The sequence below is a fragment of the Rhinopithecus bieti genome, unplaced genomic scaffold, assembly GCF_001698545.2.
Source record: "Rhinopithecus bieti isolate Rb0 unplaced genomic scaffold, ASM169854v2 scaffold_1012, whole genome shotgun sequence".
In the NCBI taxonomy this organism is placed as follows: domain Eukaryota; kingdom Metazoa; phylum Chordata; class Mammalia; order Primates; family Cercopithecidae; genus Rhinopithecus; species Rhinopithecus bieti.
This window is the reverse complement of record NW_016803312.1, coordinates 966678-990874: the sequence shown is the minus strand read 5'-3', so window position 1 is coordinate 990874 and position 24197 is coordinate 966678. Positions and strand designations below refer to the sequence as shown.

General features: G+C 43.0%; 1 protein-coding gene across 1 annotated transcript in view; it reads left to right on the top strand.

Annotated features, from left to right (window-relative positions):
* The first annotated feature begins 11117 nt into the window (after window positions 1–11117).
* The window catches only part of OLAH (oleoyl-ACP hydrolase), a 28397-nt gene continuing 15317 nt past the window's right edge, over window positions 11118–24197 (top strand). Inside the window, exons 1-2 of the mRNA XM_017873929.1 lie at window positions 11118–11239; window positions 13553–13683. Coding sequence (XP_017729418.1) covers window positions 11118–11239; window positions 13553–13683 — 253 coding nt within the window. The remainder of the gene's footprint in view (window positions 11240–13552; window positions 13684–24197) is intronic.

Here is a 24197-nt window from a genome sequence, read left to right as displayed (position 1 = left end):
TCTGGGAGACTGAGGCAGGCAGATCACGAGGTCAGGAGTTTGAGACCAGCCTGACCAACATGGTGAAACCCCATCTCTATGAAAAATACAAAAATTAGCCAAGTGTGGTGGCATGTGCCTATAATCCCAGATACTTGGGAGGCTGAGGCAGGAGAATCACTTGAAGCTGGGAAGTGGAGGTTGCAGTGAGTCAAGATCATGCCACTGCACTCCAGCCTGGGAGACAGGGCGAGACCGTGTCTCAAAATAAATAAATCAACAAAGAAACAAGCAAACAAACAGTCTTGAAATCAGCCGCAGCAAAACTACAATTGCACATAACATTAACAAAAAAAAAAAAAGATGCATACTGTAAATCCAACAGCATCCACTAAAACAAGAAAACAAAGAGCTATGGCTAATAAGGCAATAGAGATATACAGAACAGTTTTTAATACTTTTATTTTTAACTTTAAAGAATTATTATCATAGAAGCCGGCTGCAGTGGCTCACACCTGTAATCCTCGCACTTTGGGAGGCCAAGGCAGGCAGATCACCTGAGGTCAGGAGTTTGAGACCAGCCTGGCCAACGTGGTGAAACCCCATCTCTACTAAAAATGCAAAAGTTGGTCAGGTGTGGTGGTGAGCTCCTGTAGTCCCAGCTACTCAGGAGGCTAAAGCAGGAGAATCACTTGAACCTGGGAGGTGGAGTTTGCGGTGAGCCGAGATCACACCACTGCACTCCAGCCTGAGTGACAGAGCGAGACTCTATATCAAAAAAAAAAAAAAGTGTAAGTCACTAGTTCTGACTATGGAGGCCAGGCATATCACATCAGGGGCCTAACCCATAGCTGGATGGCTTCCTAGATGAAATACGACGCATTTCTTGTGAGCTATCCACAGGTGGCAGAGTGTCTGAGTGGGATGAAGGAACAGTATAGGAAATCTTATATTGCTGGTAGCACTTAGCCTGAATTCTCTGCATATGGGGATGGGAGGCATTAAACTTTCACAGCCTTATCAATGTAAGCACTGTTCTTTATATAACTGGCAGCAACTTCAGCCAGAAATAAGAATAGCCCAGTGTCCTCTGTATGGCCAACACAAACAGCCACAGGCCAGGAACGCTGCCAGAATGAACCAGGAAAAGCCCTGCCCCAGCCCTCGGGGCAGACTGCAGGTGCTTGTGAGTCTTGGGCAATTGGAGTGGGGTTGGAGGGTGCCCAACACCCTGGGAACCCACTTCTTGTATTAGTGTGACCTGGATGCAACACATGGAATCAAAGGAGATCATTTTGGAGTTTTAAGATTTGACCGCCCTGTTGGATTTTGGACTTGCATGAGGCCTGTAGCCCCTTTGTTTGGGCCAATTTCTCCCATTTGGAATGGCTGTAATTACCCAATGCCTGTACCCCATTGTATCTAGGAAGTAGCTAACTTGCTTTTGAGTTTACAGGCTGATAGGCTGAAGGCTGATAGACTTGCCTTGTCTCAGATGAGATGTTGGACTGAGGACTTCTGAGTTAATGCTGAAATGAGTTAAGACTTTGGGGGACTGTTAGAAAGTCATGAATGGTTTTGAAATATGAGGACATAAGATTTGGGAGGGGTCCAGAGTGGAATGATACTGTGTCCCCACCGAAATCTGATCTTGAATTGTAACTCCCACAATTCCCACGTGTTATGGGAGAAACCCGGTGAGAGGTGGTTCAATCAAGGGGTGGGTCTTTCCTGCGCTATTTTTGTGCTAACGAATGAGTCTCATGAGATCTGATGGTTTTAAAAACAGGAGTTCCCCTGTGCAAACTCTCTCTTTGTTGCCATACATGTAAGACATGACTTGCTTCTCTTTGCCTTTCACCATGATTGTGAGGCCTCCCCAGCCATGTGGCACTGTAAGTCCATGAAATCCTTTTCCAGTATAGATTACCCAGTCTTGGGTATGTCTTTCTTAGCAGCATGAAAATGGAGTAATGCAAAGATATTGCAGGGGAAACAGCAGGGATGTGTTAAAACTCACTGGGAGGGCATGTGGGAGAATTGATGAAATACAGGTTCCAAGAGGATGGATCAGTCATTTGGGCTGTTAGTACCAGTATTGCCCTGAATTCTTGCAAATATATTCAGCATCTTGACTGGGAATTGCACCTCAGGCTGGGTGTGGTGGTTCACACTTGTAATAGTAGCACTTTGGGAAGCTAAGGCAGGAGAACTGCTTGAAGTCAGGAATTCGAGACCAGCCTGGGCAACATAGACAGACCCCCATCTCCAAAAAGAAATTTTTAGAATTAGGCAGGTGTGGTGGTGTGTACCTCTAGTCCTAGTTACTTGGGAGGCTGAGTGGGAAGATTGCTTGAGCCTGGGAAATTGAAGCTGCAGTGAGCTATGATAGCACCACTGCATGCCAGTCTGGGTGACAGAGCAAGACTATGTCTCTCTTAAAAAAAAAAAAGGAATTGCAACTCAAAGAAAAGCTAGTTTAAAAATCTCCTAGAAGATTGCGTGTGTGGCTAGGTGCCATGGCTCATGTTTGTAATCCCAGCACTTTGGGAGACCAAGGCAGGTAGATCACCTGAGGTCAGGAGTTCAAGACCAGCCTGGCCAATACGGTGAAACCCCATCTCTACTAAAAATACAAAATTAGCTGGGTGTGGCAATGCATGCCTGTAATCCCAGCTACTTGGGAGGCTGAGGCAGGAGAATCACTTGAACCTGGGAGGCGGAGGTTGCGGTGAGCCAAGATCGTGCCACTGCACTACAGTCTGGGCAATAAGAGCAAAACTTTGCCTCCAAAAAAAAAAAAGAGAAGATTGCACTTTTAGGTGACTTTTAAGATGCTGCACTAGCACCCTTTCCCCATGATTGTATCTTTACTCACTGTATGCATACGGGCAGCTACTGCTAGAAAGAGGCCTGTCTGTATTTTAGCCAAGAGTCTGCCAGAAGAAGGCAACATTTCAGGAGCTGGCCAACAGCAAGACTGTGCAGTTGTCAGTTGGAAGACAAGGCCCCACAGGGAGAAGTCACTGTATCCCCTAAGAAGAAGGGCATCACTTACGATGATTTGTTAAGCAAAACTGATCCTCATCTTATGAGGAACCAAAAAGGTCACCTGTGCCAAGGTAGGTATACTTCCTGCCGTCTTTAGTTCACTTTGCTTCTGAACCCCTGAACCTCCCAGTCCCCACAAGAGCCTGTGCTTGGGTGGTCTTTTAGAGTGGTCTCACCTCCTAAGTCTCAGACATTGAAATTTCACCTTTCCACTGCAGCCATCAAACACTTTCCCCATGACCCATTCCTTCTTTCCTATGGACTCACTCTCTGTCCCCATCACAACTTCCCATCCTGGGGCCTCTTTTTCCCCAGAAAGTGGAGCCCACTCCTGCTGTCTCTTTGTCACTCCCCAGTCATAATCCCATTACACCCTTTCTCTTTATGGGGTACCCTCGATTTTCCTTCCCCGTTAGTTTCTGTCCTTCCAACCTGCCAGTTCTCATGCTTGAGCCAACCCACCTGTCTGCCATCTTTGTTTCTGAGCCTATCCTCATTGCTACAGAAGACCAAGAAAGCTGGCTGACACCAGTGGTGAAAGATACAGATTTCAATGTGGCACATATACACCATGGAATACTATGCAGCCATAAAAAAGGATGGTTTGCCGTCCTTTGTTAGGACATGGATGCGCTGGAACCATCATCCTTAGCAACTATCACAAGAACGAACCAAAGCCGAGTTCGTACTCATAGGTGGGAACTGAACAATGAGATCACTGGACTCGGGAAGGGAACATCACGCACTGGGGCCTTATCATGGGGAGTGGGGAGGGGGAGGAGGAGGCTTGCATTGGGGAGTTATACAGGATATAAATGATGAATTGATGGGTCATGAGCGTTGATGGGCTGCAGCACCACATGCATAAGATATCATATGTAACAAACTGCACGTTATGACTTACCCTAGAACTTAAGAGTATATAAAAAATAAAAAATAAAATAAATAAAAAAAAAAAAAAAAAAAAAAGATCAGATTTCAGTCCCAGCGATTGGCACCTGTGGATTTAGCCTTTCCAGTTGCTCCCACTATTGACCATTCCAACTTTATCCTAATCACCAGTCATCCCATAATTGCCCGGTGATCTCTCCTACATCCCTGGGAAAAGAAGCCATTTGTGTAAACTCTAACCTCTTCTGCTTCCGCCTCGAAATATCTCTATAGCATCACCCCTTCCTTTCTTCCTTTCCCCCCATCCTAGATGAACAAGTTTCATCACGCCTTTTTAGCAATAACCGCTACCCCGTCTTCTACTCCTATTCATTCATTTATTGTTCATTCCGCATGATAGGAATTCCTTGTTCATTCTTGCATGGTAGGAAGAAAGGATGAACAAAACCACCAAAGCCTCCACACTCAAAGAACTTACCATCTAGCAGGACAGAAAATCAGTGATTATTACAAAAATCCTCTTTCTACTCCAGGACTTTGCTCCATCTCAAAGGGATGGTCTCAAACCATCCCTTTCTCTCTTTTTAATTTTCCTCAATCCTGCCTTCCTCTTAAGCACTCTCTCCCTACCTCAACCATCAGATTACTCATCGGATCAGTTTACCTGGCCAGCTCACTCTACTCCTGTGGGGCTCCCAAGGCTTCTCTGTTGAAGATAGTGAACAATGTTGGTGCTCAGCCCAAATCCCCTATTGACTAGAGTGGGTTCACCCCAATTTCAGCAGCAAACCCCAGAGGGGCTCCCAGGCTACTGGTGCTTTTCCCACAAGCAAAGAGAAGTACCTGAGGCTTCTCTTTCCTGGATTAGAATTATCCCATTGTCACCAGCATGATAGGATACTTTCAGTTCTTGTCTTCTCTGATCTCTTAGAAGCATTCCACACCTTTTTTTTTTTTTTTTTTTCGGACAGAGTTTCACTCTGTGGCCCAGGCTGGAGTGCAGTGGCATGATCTCGGCTCACTGCACACTCCACCTCCTTGGTTCAAGCGATTCTCCTGCTTCAGCCTCCTATGTAGCTGGGATTACAGGCATGCACCACGACATCTGGCTCATTTCTGTATTTTTAGTAGAGACGGGATTTCACCATGTTGGTCAGGCTGCTCTCAGACTCCTGAGCTCAGGTGATCCACCCACCTCAGCCTCCCAAAGTGCTGGGATTCCAGGTGTGAGCAACTGCACCCGGCCCACACCTTTGACCCGTTGGCATCCTCCTGGCTCTTCCTGAGAGGCCCAGTTACCTCTTTGTGCTCCTACTTCCCTGGCATCCCCATCTAACTCTTCTTTCAGCTTCTCTTTTTCTGCTTGGTGTTACATGCCAGTGATTCTCAGGACTCTAGCCTACACTCTTCACCTGCAAAACCACTGACTTTCAGTGAGTGGGTCACTGAGTTTGAGGAGAGTATCCACAACTCCCGACCCCTGAATGGTACTAGGCACAGATACAACAAATACACGCAGTATTTTTCTTTTTTCTTTTGAGACGGAGTTTCGCTGTTTTTGCCCAGGCTGGCATGCAATGGCGCGATCTCGGCTCACTGTAACCTCCGCCTCCTGGGTTCAAGCGATTCTCCTGCTTCAGCCTCCCGAGTAGCTGGGATTACAGGCACCCACCACCATGCCCAGCTAATTTTTTGTATTTTTAGTAGAGACAGGGTTTCACTATCTTAGCCAGGCTGGTCTGGAACTCCTGACCTTAGGCAATCCACCTGCCTCAGCCTTCTGAAGTGCTGGGATTACAGGTGTGAGCCACCACGCCCCAGCCCATGAGATGTTTTAATACAGGCATGCAATGTAAAATAATGTCATGGAGAATGGGGTATCCATCCTCTCAAACATTTATCCTTTGTGTTACAGACAATCCAGTTATACTCTTCTAGTTATTTTAGAATGTACAATTAAGTTATTATTGACTACAGTCACTCTGTTGTGCTATAAAATAGTTGGACATCATACTTCCTTCCTCCCTCTCCCATGGTCTCCATATCTAAGAAATGATCAATTCCTACTGGTTTCAAGGTCAAAGTAGCTGAAGAACCCAAGCCTTCTTTTCATCCTCAGTTCCTCCACTTTAGCACAAAGGCATAATGCATTAGGGGTGAACAGCATAGTTTCTGGAACCAGACTACTTGGGTTTGCCCTCTGGTCTGTTCCCTACCTACGTGTCTTTTAGTCAGTTACTTAACCTCTCTGTGCCTTAGCTTTTTTTAATCTTCAAAATGGGAGACATAATACCTTAATTACTCTTGTGAATAATGCCTACATGATTGTAAACATGAAAAGTCTTAATAGGTATTGAAAGCTTAGAAGGGTGTTTGGCCCCTAGTGTTATGTGTTTGCTAATATCATAAGGCCAGGTATCACTGTTAATCGTCTAGATCTCTAAAACAGCCTCTTAACTTGTTTTTACTGTCCAGTCAGTCATTCTGAAAGTCAATTCACATTTTTCCACCTTCCAGTAGATTCTCTTCTTCTTTTCTTTTCTTTCTTTTTTTTTTTTTTTTTTTGGACAGAATTTCGCTCTTGTCGCCCTGGAGTGCAGTGGCGCAATCTCGGCTCACTGCAACCTCTGCCTCCTAGGTTCAAGTGATTCTCCTGCCCCAGCCTCCACAGTAGCAGGTGACTACCACCATGCCTAGCTAATTTTTTGTAGTTTTTAGTAGAGATGAGGTTTCACTATGTTGGCCGGCTGGTCTCGAACTCCAGACCTCAGGTGATCCGCCCTCCTTAGCCTCCCAAAGTGCTGGGATTACCGGCTTGAGCCACCATGTCCTGCCAGATTCTCTTCCTCTTAAGATCAAGTCCAAACTCCTTAAAAGTTTTTGCTTATAAAGTCATTTATAACCTGCCTCCTAACTACTTTCTCATTTCTTCTTCCACCACTCACTCTCCCCCATTCTGCCTTCCAGTTATTTTTTATTTTTTCTGAGACAGAGTCTCGCTCTTGTTGCTCAGGTTGGAGTGCAATGGTGCGATCTCGGTTCACTGCAGCCTCTGCCTTTTAGGTTCAAGGGATTCTCCTGCCTGAGTCTCCCGAGTAGCTGAGGTTATAGGCATGCGCCACCACATCCAGCTAACTTTGTATTTTTAGTAGAGACAGGGTTTCTCCATGTTGGCCAGGCTGGTCTCGAACTACTGACCTCAGGTGATCTACCCATCTAGGCCTCCCAAAGTGCTGGGATTACAGGCATGAGCCACCGCACCGGCCTTGCCTTCCAGTTTACTTAACTTCTTTTATTTTCCTAATAGATGGTGCATTGTGTCTCTTCTGGGCCACAGCCCACGTTGTTCTTCCTGCTGTGTTGCTTTTGTTGTTCTTTAATAATGTTCTCAGATTACCTCATTTCCGTGTCCTCTCTGTGGCTATCCAAAGAAAGTCATCTTTCAGACTGTTTGCTCAGAGTTCATTTCAAAACCGGGCAAGTGAGTATTGTATATTTTAAATTATCTAAAAATCATAAGAGTAATACCTTCTCAGATATGTCTCATGTGCACAGCCTATAATTAGATTATCTTTTCAGCTAATCTGTGAATATCGCTTTATAACTAGAGAATTTAGTCTGTTTGTATATAATGTAATCACTGGCATCTGGGGTTTAATCTGTCATCTTGTATTCTACTTTTTATTGCTTTACCTGTTCTATGTTTCTTTCCCTTTCCTTTTCTCAGTTCTCTTTTTGATTAAATAAACATTTGTCTCTTCCAGTTTAGATGATTTACAGTCTATTTCTGTTCCTCTAAGGGCTAGCCTGAGAAATAAAGGCATGCATATTTATACAGTCTAAACTGAGTAAAACCTCACAGATAATGTAAGGACCTTTCTTTGCCTGTTCCTGACTTTGACATTATTTTGCCTTGTATTTTANTTTTTTCTTTCTTTCTTTTTTTTTTTTTTGAGATAGAGTTTGCCCTGTCGCCCAGGCTGGAGTACAATGGCACGATCTCAGCTCACTGCAACCTCCGCCCCCCGGGTTGAAACAATTCTCCTTCCTCAGCCTCCCAAGTAGCTGGGATCACAGGCGCCGGCCACCACGCCCAGCTAATTTTTGAATTTTAGGAGAGATGGGGTTTCACCTTGTTGACTAGGCTGGTCTCAAACTCCTGATCTCGTGATCCGCCAACCTTGGTCTCCCAAAGTGCTGGGATTACAGGCATGAGCCACTGCATCTGTCCATAATTTTGTATATATTTCAAGGTCCACCAGACATTACAATTACCATTTTATGTAATCAATGTTCATTTATATTAGCTCACATATTTATCACTGTCTTTTTCATTCCTCCTTTCATCTCCTATTTTCCATCTGGGATCATTTACTTTCTGCTCAAAGTGTATCCTTTAACATTTCTTTAAAAAGTGTCTCCTGGTGACAAACTGAGTTTTTACTTGTCTGAAAATGTCTTCACATTGCCCTGTTTCCTAAAAGCTGTTTTTACTGGGTATAGAATTCTAATCTGGCAGTTCTTGTCTCTTAGTACTTGAAGATATCATTCTCTTCTCTTCCATGTTTTTGCATTGCTGTGAATCCCTGCCCACTTCTTCTCACCTCCTGGCTCCTTTTAATAATTTTCTTCTGTGTTTCTTTGTTTTGCTGTTTCTCTGTAATGCATCTCTATAAAGATTGCTTTTTTTGTAATCTAGTCTGCTGGACATTTGCTGGGCATGTTTTATCTTTGGACTAGTATTATGCATCCGTTCCACAAAAATCTAAGCCATTATCTCTGGAGTATTGTCTCTGTCCCACTGTCCCTCTTCTCTCATCTGGTACTTCAATCAAATGAAAGCATCTAGAGATGTAACCTTGCGGAAAGAGTCACTGTTATTTTTACCGGAGAATCCCTCCAGTGTTGAAAACAAAACCCAGGACATTTTACTCAACTTGGAAAACGTTTCTTGAGTAAACCTGGACAGTGGTTAAATGTTTAATCCTCCCAGGTATTAATTGGTCAGAGACCATGCCAAATCAAAAAAAAAAATGATACAAAACAAGGTTTCCATGTACTTCAATTAGAAAGAGTTGCAGGAATTCAACCTACTTTTATGAAAACTTTGTAATGCTCCATAACAACTTTTAATTCTCAACACCAAAAAATTTGTATCCCAGCTCTGACTGCCTGTTTTCCTTGGAAGAATTTGCTGTCTTTTTCTGCCTTTCGTATGATTACCTAAGAAGGAACTATTTCCACATAAATTCAGTGAAATCCTCATGAGTCATTCAGGTGATTTTTTTCTGAGTGGTGATGATGGCTCTGGCCCAGAATTACTAAGAAAAGGCTCTAAGAAACAAACAGATGGGCTCCCCACCCTCCATAAACTTTCTTCCTCTATTTAGGAACATCTTTCTGTTCCTAAAAATGCCCTCCACTGCGTGATAAAAACTGGAGGCTGAGGGATTCACCCGGGCTCTCTGGAGCTGTGTTGAAAGTCACAACTGAGCCTGCCAAGTTAACCGTGGCCTTAAAATTGATACTGGGATCCAGGGAGCTCCTAGGAAGTAAGAAGATAAAGACCTTTATAAATGACAGATCTGCACTTGAGGTCAGGAGTTCGAGACCAGCCTGGCCACCATGGTGAAACTCCCGTCTCTACTAAAAATACAAAAATTAGCAAGGCGTGGTGGCAGGTGCCTGTAATCCCAGCTACTTGGGAGGCTGAGGCAGAGGAATCACCTGAACCTGGGATGTAGAGGTTGTAGTGAGCCCAGGTCGCGCTACCACACTCTAGCCTGGGCAATATAGCGAGACTCAGTCTCTAAATAAATAAATAACACATCTGGCCAGGTATTGTGGCTCATGCCTGTAATCCCAGCACTTTGGGAGGCTGATGTGGGTAGATCACTTAGGGTCAGGAGTTCAAGACCAGCCTGGGCAACATGGCAAAACCCTGTCTCTACTAGAAATACAAAAGTTATCTGGGCACAGTGACGGTAATCCCAGCTACTTGCGAGGCTGAGACAGGAGAATCACTTGAACCTGGGAGGTGGAACCTGGGAGGTGAGCCAAGATAGAGCCACTGCACTCCAGCCTGGGTGACAGAGTGAGACTGTGTCTCAAAATATAATAAATAAATAAATAAATAAACAGCATCTTTCGGTATTTTCTTCCCATTTTCTGAATATTTGAAGCTTGCCAAAAATGGGGAAGTTTGGCACAGCAGTGAAGCCTTTTTTTAGAATCCCTCTTTCTGAGATTTTTTATTTTATTTTTTGAGATGGAGTCTCACTCTGTCGGGCCCAGGCTGAGTGCAGTGCGCTGCCTGATCTCAGCTCACTGCAACCTCATCTCCCAGGTTCAAGCGATTCCCCAGCCTAGCCTTCCCGACTAGCTGGGATTACATTTCATGTGACATTGTCCAGCTATTTTTGTGTTTTTAGCTAAGAGATGGGGGTTTCACCACGTGGGCCGACGCTGGCTCTTGAACTCCTGACCTCAAGTACTGGGGGATGAGCCACCATGGCCCAGGGGCCTCTTTCTTGAGATTAAAAGAGGCTTACAACTTTATAAACACCTTAGAAAGGGCTAAGACATCTCTGCTTGGTCAAAACAAACATCCCTCACCCTTACCTAGTTTTCTTAGTAATTGCTATAGAATATTTTCTGCCCATCTCGTTAGGTGTGTTCTTGTGTTCGAATATGTCTGGTTGTTCTCTGTAATGGTCTATGCTTTTGTGTCCGTATATCTGATGTCACGTGTGTCAGTGGCGCAGTCCTGTAATAATGGAAGCCGAGCTGTCTCTGTGTGATCTGCGCTGAATCTGGGTCTGTGTATGTCGACGTGCGTAGGGCTCGCGAGTCTGCCTCCTGGGTTTCAATGTGGTGGTGATACTTCTGCCTCTTGTCTGAACCTCTCTATAGAAAGTCAGTCCTGCGAGTTGTGGTTGTACCTGTGTACAAATAAACCCATTTCTTCTTCTCCCTTCCTGTGACTAACCACTGCCTCACTTTTTTCGTCTTCACCTGTCTCTCCTTATGCTCCGTGTCCTCTACCCTTACTTATTTTTTATACTTGAAGTGTTGTGGGATGGGCAGGGTCAATAAGTGTCAGAGCCTTCACTCATGTTAGAGTCAATACTGTATACGCGTCTATCTGTCGTGTCGCACCAAGGCTGAGCCCTCGCAGGGTTCTCCTCCCTCTCGCAATGCAGGTAACTGACCGCCTCTGCGTCTCGCGCGGGGTCTGTCGCCGCACCGAAGACAGCAGTGCTTGCCCCACCCTCACCTCACAGCATGGACAGAGGAGACCAAGGCTAAGAGAACCAAGGTAGGCCACTTCCTTGTGCCATCAGGCTCCTTCCTCCATCCCAGGGGGGCTCCGATACCGTGCCGTCTGTTGTACGGGCCTCCCTATTTTAGGGGTTTGAAGATGTGAGGTGTGTCTGCGCAGGTGCAGGTAGCGCTCCAGCCACGCGGCTTAGTGAAATTCCCAGCACTTTGGGGAGACTGGAGGCAGGTGAAATACCTGAAGGGACAGGAGTTCAAGACCAGGGCCTGGCCCAACGGTGGCAAACCCACGTCTCTACTAAAAATATCAAAAATTCGGCCGGGTGCTGGTGGCGCGCACCCCCAACTCAGGTATGGCTGGTAATCCCAGCACTCAGGCGGAGCGTCTGAGGCCCCAGGAGAACTGTGCTGGAACCCTGGGAGGGTGGGAGGTTGCGGCTGGAGAGGCGAGATCGCACCATGCACTCCAGCCTGCGTTGACAGCAAGACTCCATCTCAAAAAAAAAAAAAGAAAGAAAAAAATACGGTGACTTTTTGCTTTTATCTTCATCTTTCAACTAGTAATGATGAACATAAGTGCCCAAGTAAAAGCAGGGAGTTTTCTCCAGAAATTATCTACCCCCTGCCCCGCCAAAAAAAAAATTCGTTTGTGCCTAGGTTCATCTAAAATCTCTCATTTTATGAGTGTTCTCAATTATCTTGTTATGAAGAACAAAGTACCCTTTACAGAACACAAGTTAACCTGAAAAGATACCAGTTGGTGTTAGTTTTCAATGTTTGTAGAGATCAACTGAAAAAACAAGAGAGGGGTATAACAGATTTCATCATTATACTAGGGTTTAGAACCTCATATTTGGGAATATTATATATCTTTGTAAGGAATTTAATGGTCAATTTGGAAACTTTATAGAAATCATTTAAATTGTGGCGAGCACAAATGTGCACAGATAGGATGACTTTTTCAAAAAGAAATTTTCCTAGTATCACCTGATTGGGTACTTGGATCTTGGAATAAAATTCCAGTGACATTATAAGTAGATTTGTTTGTTTCCTTGTTTTGAGATGGAGTTTCAGTCTGTCACGTAGGCTGGAGAGCAGTGGTGCGACCTCAGCACTCTGCAACCCCCGCCTCCTGGGTTCAAGTAATTCTCCTGCCTCAGCCTCCCAAGTAGCCGGGATTACAGGTACCCGCCCCCACACCCAGCTAATTTTTGTATTATTAGTAGAGACAGGGTTTTGCCATGTTGGCCAGGCTGGTCTTGAACTCCTGACCTCTAGTGATTTGCCTCCCTTGCCTTCCCAAAGTGCCGGGCTTACAGGCATGAGCCACTGAGCCCGGCCTACAAGTAAATGTAAAAAGCATTTTTTACATTTGTCAAACATTCAGAAGGAAATCAAAATTATATGCTCTATAAAACTGACATATAACTTAAAAGTGGCTCTAGAGATCATGAAGATACCAAGATTGAAGGTGCCCATGAACGGTTTGGGTAAAACTATTCTCCAAATTGTGAAAAAGGCAATTTCTAAATTAACATTTATGTCACTTTAAGTGTGCATATAAAATGCACTTATTGAATGTTATATATAGGTATGTGACAATTTCACCTACATCCCTAAAAGTTTATATAATTTAAAAATTAGAGACAAGGGCTGGGCATGGTGGCTCATGTTTGTAATCCCAGCACTTTCAGAGGCCGAGGCAGGCAGATCACCTGAGGTCGGGAGGTCGAGACCAGCCTGACCAACAGGGAGGAATCTCGTCCCTACTAAAACATAAAAAAATTAATTGGGTGTGGTGGCACTTGCCTGTAATCCCAGCTACTCGGGAAACAAGGTGAGACTATGTCTTTAAAAAAAAAAAAAAATTAGAGGCAAGATGTCACTCTGTCACTGAGGCTGGAATTCAGTGGTGCAGTCATAGCTCTCCGCACCATCAAACTCCTAGGCTCCAGAGATCCTCCTGCCTCTGCCTCCCAAGTAGCTGGGATCATAGATGTATACCACTATGCCAACCTAACTTTTAAATTTTTTGTAGACATGAGGTCTCACTATGTTGTCCAGACTAGCTTCAAACTCTTAGTTGCAAGTGATCCTCCTGCCTTGGCCTCCCATTGCTAGGGTTACAGGCATGAGCTACCATGCCCAGTCCTTAAAGTCTATGTATTCAAATTGTCAACACAGACCATAAAAACCTGTTTTGCCCTTTCTTATTGGAAAAATTTGCAATCACTTTATATTTGAACATATGTTTCTTATAATTAATAAAGATTTTCATTAAAACACAGGTAATTCAGTATGGGGAACTTAATTGATATACATAATGTTACATATATTCGAATTTTCTCCCTAGGAATGAAAACATTTTCAACTGCTTATACAAAAACCCTGAGGCAACTTTTAAGCTGATTTGCTTTCCCTGGGCAGGAGGTGGCTCCGTTCATTTTGCCAAATGGGGCCAAGATACTCACGATTCACTGGAAGGTATATTCATTTTTAACATCATTTAAACAATTTATAAGGGCAGATGACATAAATGTATTAGAATTTGAAGTTTGGTCAAGACTGTCCTTCCTGGTAGGTAATTAATAATAAACTTTCAAGATTACACTTCCATAGGGTGACTTTTATATTTCTAAAGTAAGTTGCCTTTACTTTGTTTTAGGAGATGATATTCTAATACCGCATTTGTCTTTGGTATAATTATTGATATGGTTGAACTGAATCTATCGTCTTGCAATTGTTTCCAATTTGTCCCATGATGTGATCTCTTTTCCCTTTTTCTGCTTTGCTTTTGAACACAGTCTAGAAGACTGCTATAAATCCAGGTGCAGTGGCTTATGCCTGTAATACCAGCACTTTGGGAGGCTGAGGCAGGAGGATTGCTTGAGGCCAGGAGTTCAAGACCAGTCTGAGCAACACAGTGAGACCCTGTCTCTATAATAATAATTATTTATTGATGTATTGGTTTTGAGTCAGAATCTTGCTCTGTCATCCAGACTGGAGTGCAGTGGCGCAGTCTCGGCTCACTGCAACCTCCAACTCTCGGGTTCAAGCAATGCTTGTGCCTCAGCCTCCTAAGTAGCTGCACTTACAGGCATGTGTCACCATGCCCCTCTAAGTTTTGCATTTTTAGTATGAATTTATTGTATTTTCTTTTTGCTTCCTTCTCTCAAAAAACAGTTGTATTATTTCTACTCTGTCAGAGCATGTAACATCATCCCTAATTTTTTTTTTTAGTCTTAGAAACACAATAAAGTCTTCAAAGCTCACCACCAGTCCTTTTGCCAAACTTTCCCTAATCATGTATTGATTGGATGAAGTTTGTCTTCTAGTACAAGGATGGTGAGCTTTTTCTGTAAAGGGCCTAATAGCAAATATTTGCACATTTGTGGGACATACAGTCCTTGCTGCAACTCAATGTCTCCCAAAAGTAAGCACAGACAGTGCATACAAAATGAGCATGGCTGTGTCCCAGTAAAACTTTATTTACCAGAATATGTGGCTGCAGGCTGGGCATGGTGGCTCACGCCTGTAATCCTGGCACTTTGGGAGGCTGAGGTGGGCAGATTATTTGAGGTCAGGAATTCAAGACTAGCTTGACCAACATGGTGAACCCTGTCTCCACTAAAAATACAGAAACTTAGCTGAGCGTAGTAGTGCACGCCTATAATCACAGCTACTCGGGAGGCTGAGGCAGAAGAATCGCTTGAACCCGGGAGGTGGAGGTTGCTGTGAGCCGAGATCATGCCACTGCACTCCAGCCTGGGCGACAGAGTGAGACTCCACCTAAAAAAATTAACAAATAAATAAAACCAGTGTGGCTGCTGGCTTTGACCCATGGGCTATAGTTGATTGCTGTTTTAGTAGATTCCTCAGGCAGCCCCATGATTCCAATATATGCTAAGTTTCTCCATCTCTAAGACTGCTTTGATACTGGAAATAAATTCTTTTTTAAAAAAAATTTTTTTTGTAGACACAGAGTCTTGCTTTGTTGCCCAGGCTGGTCTCAAACTCCTACCCTCAAGCAATCCCCCCACCTTGGCCTCCCAAAGTGCTGGGATTACAGGTGTAAACTACATTACTGATGTGTAGACTTCTTTGAGTTTCTTGAACAACTTGTTTTACTGTTTGTTGCCTTGCTTCAGATTTTGTTATCAAAGAGTCTGATACCATCGTGATTTGCTTCTTTTATAAATGACTTGGTAATTTGTTTGGAGGGCTGTGTGTGTGTGTGTGTGTGTGTGTGTGTGCGCGCGCGCGCGCGTGTGTGTGTGTGTGTGTGTGAGACAGAGTCTTATTCTGTCACCCAGGCTGGAGTGCAGTGGCATGATCTTGGCTCACTGCAGCCTCTGCCTCCTGGGTTCAAGTGATCCTCCTGTCTCAGCCTCCTGAGTAGCTGGGAATACAGGCACGCACCACCATGCCTGGCTCATTTTTGTATTTTTAGTAGAGATGGGATTTCACCATGTTGGCCAGGCTAGTCTCAAACTCCTGGCCCTCAGGTGATCCGCCTGCCTCAGCCTCCCAAAGTGCTGGGATTACAGGTGTGAGCCACTGTGTCCAGCCACAAATCCTCCAATTCTAACATTTTAATGCAACTACCACAGGTCAAGTTTCTCAAGCATATGATAGCCTCTTTTAATATGTAGTTTTCTTTCTTATTCTATTTCAGGGAATGTTACAGTAGGTAGTTAAGACATAAACAAGGCAGGAGAGGCCCCTCCACCCCCAGCCAGGAATGTCAAGTGATATCCAGGTGATGGTCAGGCAGTTGTTAAACTGCCTCTCTAAAATAATAATTAGTCATCACCAGTTCTAGGGAAAGGGAGTCCCCCAGTAGCTACAACACAGTGAAAGTCGGCAATTGGCAGATTCCTGATAAGATTTTAGAAGCTGGTCAAGTGGATTCACACATGCGCACTAAGAGGCAAAATGGTGGCGTTTAACTGGTCCTTTTTCCAGAAAACTAGTGAGGGAAAAATGTTTTAAGTGAGCGTGCATACAACTCCAGTAAACACACTGGGCACGTGGCCGCTCCCAAGTTCTGGCAGGCCACTGCACATGCAGACAGCCCACCCCGAGGGAAGAATCAGGGTAGAAGGGATGCAACCCTCCAAAGCATGCCAATGTATAAGCCCCAAGTCAAAGGTCAAACGGGGCACTTGATCTCTCAAGTCATCCACTTGGCCCTCTTCCAAGTGTACTTCACACTTCACTTCCTTTTTTGTTTCTGTTCTAAGCCTTTTTTTTTTTTTTTCTTGACACAGGGTCTTGCTCTGTTGTCCAGGCTGGAGTGCGGTGGTGCAATCGCAGCTCACTGCAGCCTCAACCTCCCAGGCTCAAGCGATCCTCCCACCCCAGCCTTCCAAGTAGCTGGGAACACAAGCATAAGCTACCATGCTTGGCTAATTTCTTTTCTTGTATTTTTGTTGTTGTTGTTGTTGTTGTATAGATGGGCTTTTGCCACGTTGTCTAGGCTGGCATAATACTCGCTCAAGAATTCACCCTCCTCAACCTCCCAAAGTGCTGGGATTGCAGGCGTGAGCCACTGTGCTCAATCCTCTTAAGCTTTTTTTTTTTTTCTTTTTTGAGATGGAGTCTCGCTCTGTCACCCAGGCTGAAGTGCAGTGGCGCAATCTCGGCTCACTGCAACCTCTGTCTCCTGGGTTCAAGCAATTTCTCCTGCCTCACCCTCCTGGGTAACTGGGATTTTATGGGAGCCTGCCACCATGCCCAGTTAATTTTTGTATTTTTAGTAGAGACAGGATTTCACCATGTTGGCCAGGCTGGTCTCAAACTCCTGACCTCAGGTGATCCACCCGTCTTGGCCTCCCAAAGTGCTGGGATTACAGGCCTGAGTCACTGCGCCCGGTCTTTTTAAGATTTTTAATAAACTTACACTCCTGCTCTAAAACTTGCCTCAGTCTGTCACTCTGCCTTATGCCCCTCAGTCAAATTCTTCCTTCTACTCTACTTCCTTCTACAAGAATTGAGGTTGTTGCAGAGCCACTATGGATTCACTGCTACTAACAGGAAGTCTGCATGAATTAAATATTGGTTATTTTCCAGTGTTTTATTTTGTTTACTTTTCTTGAGGCTATCCATGTGTTCCTAAGCTGGAACCTTTTCTGCCTTCCATGACTACTACTTTGTTTAGTAATGATTTCTCTGTCCCACTTTTGTTTCCTAGCTCTTTTTTCTGTACTCCATATCCAATTCAATACAGCACTTCGCATCCACTGTGTCATGGGCAACTTTTAGTCATTTTTGAAATAATTTTTGTCTTTTTAATCCATTTCTGTCCACTATTCTGTCAGCTCTTTGTGCATTTTTGGGGGTCTATTTCTGTGAAGAATTTTACATTTCTGAGTTACAGTGTTCTTTCGTTTCCACTATTTCTGGTTTAATTTCATCTAAGTTGGAGTGTTGTGCTGTTTTTTTCTGCTTCGTGAGGTGTTTTTTGTTTTGCTTTGTTTATTGTTGAGACAGAGTCTCGCTCTGTCACCCAGTCTAGAGTGCAGTGGTGCGATCTTGGGTCACTGCAACCTCTGCCTCCAGGATTCAAGTGATTCTTGTGTCTCAGCCTCCCAAGTAGGTGAGATTACGGGCGCATGCCACCACGCCCGACTAATTTTTATATTTTTTAGTAGAGATGAGGAAAGTGTTTTCATTGGCTGAAAAACTTTGATTTATACTTTCTGTATCCTGTATGATAAATTTATCTTTGTTTACGACGAAGTGTGTTAGATTTTCCTGACTAGCAAGAACAGGTCATTCCACTGGGGCTAAGATTGGCTGCTTACTACTGAAGTGCAGTTTTAAAAACCAACTCGTTTGTGTGGCTGGGGGTTCTGTAATTCTGGTTCTTTGATATTTCCATGTTTCTGTGGGACTCTATACCTCAGTATTCCTCAAGCTTTCCAAGTCTCATCCTTTCTACATGCTGGTAGCCAATACTCTGATATCAAGTCTCAAACAAAAAATCCATTCATTAGAAGAAGAGAGCCCTGTAATTCCTAAAGGCCTTTTTAGAAATTATCGGAAATACTTTTATATGAGGTTTTTAATCAATACCTGATGGTTCAATATAGACAATTAAAGGCCACTCCTTTAAACACGTTTTCAAATAGTTGGTCTATAAAAATGTATAGCATAAACTTAACCTTGTCCACTGCTCCCCTTGTAGAATAAAACAGTACCAATATAATTGAAGTCTCCCTCTCCATTTATAGCCTCCTCAAACTCTGACTTAAGCAAGATATAGTTTAATCTTTCATATTTCTAACTTTATATACTTTTTTTTTTTTTTTTTTTGAGACAGAGTCTCACTCTGTCCCTCAGGCTGGAGTGCAGTGGCACAATCTCTGCTCACTGCAATCTCCACCTCCCGGGTTCAAGTGATTCTCCTGCCTCAGCTTCCCAAGTATATGAGATTATAGGCATGTGCCACTACACCCGGCTAATTTTTGTATTTTTAGTAGAGACAGGGTTTCACCATGTTGGCCAGGCTGGTCTCGAACTTCTGACCTCAGGTGATCCACCTGCCTCAGCTTCCCAAAGTGCTGGGATTACAGGTGTGAGCCTCCGCATCTGGCCTATATGAATGTTTCATGTTGTAAACATTTCTCTGAAACTTGCTTTTCCCTCATCTAGTTTTTAGTATTCCATTGTGTGACTATAACACAATATATGTATCTATTCGGTTCTCAGGCATTAAGGTCATTTTCATGTTTTTGCTATTTGTATAAACAGGGCTTCTATGAGCATTTTATACATATCTTCTTACATACATGTACGAGAGAGTCTACATCTAGGAATGGAATTTCTGGGTGGTAGAGTATGAACATCTTCAACTACATGAAATATTGTCAAATTGTTCTCCAAAGGAATTATAATAATTTATACTACCAAAGCAGTATAGGAAAATTCTTATTGCTCTATATTGTTGACAATACCATTGTAATTTTTTGCTCTGTGCATGAAATTATTCTAACTTTACATTAACTCTTACTACAAGTAAGATTAGACATTTTTTTCACATTTTGATTGCTTGTCTTTTTCTCATTGACATGTAGAAATTCTTTTCTTTCTTTCCTTCCTTCCTTCTTTCTTTCCTTCCTTCCTTTTTCTTTTTCTTTCGACAGCATCTTGCTCTGTTCCCAGGCTGGAGTACAGTAGCATGATCTTGGCTCATTGCAGCCTTAACTTTTCAGCCTCAAGCAATCCTCCCACCTCAGCCTCCTGAGTAGCTGGGACTACAGGCATACACTACTATGCTTGGCTAATTTTCTTTTCTTTTTTTCTTTTTTTAAATAGAGACAGCATCTCACTATGTTGCCAAGACTGGTCTCAAACTCCTGGGCTCAAGTGATCCTCCTGCTTCAGCCTGCCCACGTGCTGGGATTATAGGCATGAGCCACTATGCCTGGCCAAAATTCTTTGTCTATTCTGGATTCTAATTTTTTTTAGTAGGTTTTGTGTGTTGAAAATGTCTTCTGGTTTGTGCCACCTTTCTTTTCAATGTGGTATCTTCTGACTCACAGAAGCTTTAAATTTTAATATAATCAAGCTTATTACTCTTTTAAATTTTATGCTTTTTATGGCTTGCTTTAAAAGCAAACCTAACCTAACCCTATATCCTAACCCCGTCAGTTATTTGCCTATTTTTCTTCTATGAATTCTAAAGATTTTTGTCATATTTGAGCCAGTCTTTTGTATATAGTGTGAGCTAGATATCCAAGTTTACTTATACCACATGAATAGCCAGTTGGCTTGGCAATGCTTACTGAGAGGTCTATACATTCTGCCACTGGTTTTAAGTGTCAGTTGAATTATAAATTGAGTTTTCACATGTATGTGGGTCTATTTCTGGGCTATTTATTTATTTTTTGAGATGGGAGTCTCGCTCTGGAGTGCAATGGCGCAGTCTCAGCTCACCGCAGCCTCTGCCTCCTGGGTTCAAGCGATTCTCATGCCACAGCCTTCTGAGTAACTGTGATAACAGGCATGAACCACGATGCCCGGTTAATTTTCGTATTATTCATAGAAATATGGTTTTGCCAAGTTGAGCAGACTAGACTCAAACTCCTGACTTCAGGTGATCCACCTGCCTCGGCCTCCCAAAGTGCCGGGATTATGGGCATGAGCCACCGTGCCTGGCCCGGGTTCTCTATTCTGTCCCATCCGTGTACTTGCCTCATATGATACCAGAAACACAGTGTCTTCATTCCAGCAGCAGGGCAGTCTCAGGGTAATTGGGATGTTTCCTTGATGCCTTCATGGAAAACATGAATATCTGGAAGTCCATGTGTAGGTCTGTTTATGGATTCTCTACTCCACTGATCTATACGTCTATGTTTATTCCAAAAGTATACTATCTTCATTACTGTGGCCTTATAATAAGCCTTGGATGTCAAGTAGCATAAGTTCTCCAGCTTTGTTCTTCTTTCTGAATGTTGTTTTGGATGTTTTAAGTCCTTTGCATTTCCATACAGCTTTGAAAATCAGATTATCAATTTGCTGAGATTTTGTTTGGGATTGCCGTGAAGTTATAGATCCATTTTGGGAAAATTGACATCATAACAATATTGAGTCCTCTGATCCGTGAGTGAGAGCTATTGCTCCAGTTTAAAAAGTATTGTTTAGATTTAGCAATATTTTGTCATTTTTTGTTTCTGGCCTGCTTCAGCCTCTTGAGTAGCTGGGACTATAGGAATGTGTCACCAAGCTTGGTTAATTTTTACTTTTTAAGTTTCTCGTACAGTCGGGATCTCCCTATGTTGCTTAGGCTGGTCTTGGACTCCTGAGCCAAAGCGATCCTCCCACCTTGGCCTCCCAAAGTGCTGGAATTATAGGCATGAGCCACTGCACTTAGCCTTCCAAAATACATCTTTAAATGATCACAGTCTACTTTCAAATTTTATTAAACCAGTTCATTTTTAACGAAAGAACCTTATAAGAGCGTTACTCCATTCCTCTCTCTTGACCTTTGTGCTACTTTTATAAAACACTTTCCTACTTATCAATTTTGTGGAGAGCAGTCAGCTGCCTTTTTTAGTGATTTTAAAGTGAAAAAAAATGTTTAGTAAGAACTTCTGAGTGTGTGGGGAAAAACCAAAATGATAAAAAATAATATTTTATATATATTTACATGATTACCTTTGTTAAAGTAGATCCAGATTTTCATCTGACATTATTTTTATTCTGCCTGAAGAAGTTCCTTTAATATTTATTTTAGTGCAAGTCTGCTGGCATTGAATTCTCATGGGTTTTACGTGTCTAAAAAGTCTTTAACTTCCACTTTTGAAAGATATTGTCACAGGATATGGAATGGCAGGTTGACAGTTGTTCCCTCCCTTCCTACCCCCTAGTATTGTTATCTGGCTTGCCCAATTTCCCTCCCACCCCCTCCTTCCCTCCCTCCCTCTGTCCTTCCCTTCTTCCCTTCCTTCCCTCCCTCCCTCTTTCCCTTCCTTCCCTCCTTCCCTTCCTCAATCCCTCCCTTCCCTTCCCTCTTTCCCTCCCTCCCTTCTTCCCTCCCTCCCTTCCTTCCTTCCTTCCTTCTGTCCACCCATCCATACATCTCATTCTGTCTCTCAGCTTGAATGCAGTGGCACAATCACGGCTCAATGTAGCCTAAACCTCCCAGGCTCAAGCAGTCCTCCTGCCTCAGTCTCCCAAGTAGCTGGGACTACAGATGTGCACCACCACACTCAGCTAATATTTTTAAATCTTTTTTTTATAGAGATAAGGTCTCAATTCATTACCCAGGCTGTCTCAAACTCAAGCACTTTCAGCCTTGGCCTCAACAAAGTTCTGGGATTACAGACATGAGCCACCGCACCTGGCAGGCTTGCACAATTTCTAACAAGAAATGTGCTGTCATGGCCTGGGCACTGTGGCTCATGTCTGTAATCTTAGCACTTTGGGTGGCCAGGACGGGCAGATCACTTGAGGTCAGGAGTTTGAGACCAGCCTGGCCAACATGGTGAAACCCCGTCTCTAATAAAAATACAAAAATTACCCGGGTGTGGTGGCATGTGCCTGTATTCCCAGTTACTTGGGAGGCTGAGGCAGGAGAATCATTTGAATCTGGAAGGCAGAGGTTGTAGTGAGCCAGGATTGCACCACGACACTCCAACCTAAGCAATAAGGTGAGACTCCATCTCAAATAAATAAATAAATAAATAAATAAATAAATAAATAAATAAGAAATGTTTTGTCATTACCTTTGTATCTATGTCTCTCTTCTGTGGCTGCTTTTAAAGATCATCTTTTATCAAGTGTTTTAGCAATTTGATGGACAAGCCTTGGTGTGGTTTTCATTGTTTATTCTGCTTGAGTTTCCTTGAACTTCTTGGATCTATAACTTTGTAAGTTTCAAATTTTGAAATATTCAGCCACCATTTTTTTCAAATTTTTTCTGTTTCCCTCTTCTCTCCTTCTGGGACTCCAATTACACCTATGTTACATTGATTTATAGGTACCATGGTATACTCATCAGCTGTGCATTTATTTTGTCATGTTCTTTCCACACTTAATTTTCTTTTTTTAATTTTGAAGACAGAGTCTCACTCTGTCATCCAGGCTGGAATGCAGTGGTGTGATCTTGGCTCACTGCAACCTCCGCCTCCTAAGCTCAAGTGATTTTCCTGCCTCCACCTCCCAAGTAGCTGGGACTACAGGTGCGTGCCACCATGCCCAGCCAATTTTTGTATTTTTAGTAGAGATGGGGTTTCACCCTGTTGGCCAGGTTGGTCCTGAACTCCTGACTTGAAGTGATCTGCCCACCTCGGCCTGCCAAAGTGCTGGGATTGCAGGTGTGAGCCACTATGCCCAGCCAACATGCTTAATTGTGGATAGTTTCTTTTTCTATGTTTAAGTTCACTGATCTTTTCTTCTTGGTGTGTAGTCTGCTGTTAATCCTGTCTGGTGTTTTTAAACATTTTTACATATATTTTACATCTCTACAAGTTCCATTTTGGTCTTTGAAAAATCTTTAGTTTCTGTTCTTATCATGTTCATATTTTCATTTACATTATTGAGCACATTCATATTTAATAACTGTTTAAGGTCCTTGTCTGCTGACTCCATTGTTTGTTATTTCTTGTCTGTTTCTTATGTTTGATGCTCCCCCGGACCTGTTATGGGTCATATCTTCCAGCTTTTTGGCATGTCTGGTAAGTTTTGATTATATGTTAGACATTGTCAGTTTTACTTTGTTGGGTCCTGGATTTTGTTGTATTCCTTTACAGTGTGTTAGATTTTGCTCTAGCAAGCAAGCCAATAAGTTATTTGGGATCAGCTTGATGTTTGATCCTGGAGATGCTTATGTTGTGTATTCATTAGGAGACGACTTGTCATTGTTTCTGTTAGGCATCCTGAAGTGCTACTAGCCCAGAATCACTTCAAGTTATTTTTACAGCTTCACTTTCTATAAATTTGAAGTTTATTTATGTTACCTGCACTCCAGTCTACCAAGGTAACATAAATAAACTTCAAATTTGCATAAACACAAGGCTTTGGTTAAAAAAAGGTAAGGGCAGACTTTTTCCTCCATCCAGAGCCAAGGCAAAATCAGAAAGTTCTTCTCTCCTTTGCCATTTGGAAAATAAATACTTTATTTGTAGTCCACCTTTTTCACAGAGGGTCTAGAATTTAGGGTTTCTTGGCTTTGTGTAAAGGACTCAGTTCTAACTCTCAAATTTAATGTTTTCCAGTGACTTATCTCCTGACTGTCTAGGTCACCCCTGAAACCTGATGTTTTATTTTCCTGATATAGGTAATGGTTGTTGGGGTAAGCATTTCATCAGCACATGATCATCAGTGGAATTTTCAATTCCTTTTTTTTTTCTTTTTCTTCTAGGTGTTCCCTTTATCTTATTGTGAGCAGATACTTAGTCTGCTATATTTTATGCTCTTGCTTTTATTATCAGCACATTGTAAAACTTTTACCTCGCTGCACTTAATTGTTATCATTCATTTCCTTGAAATTT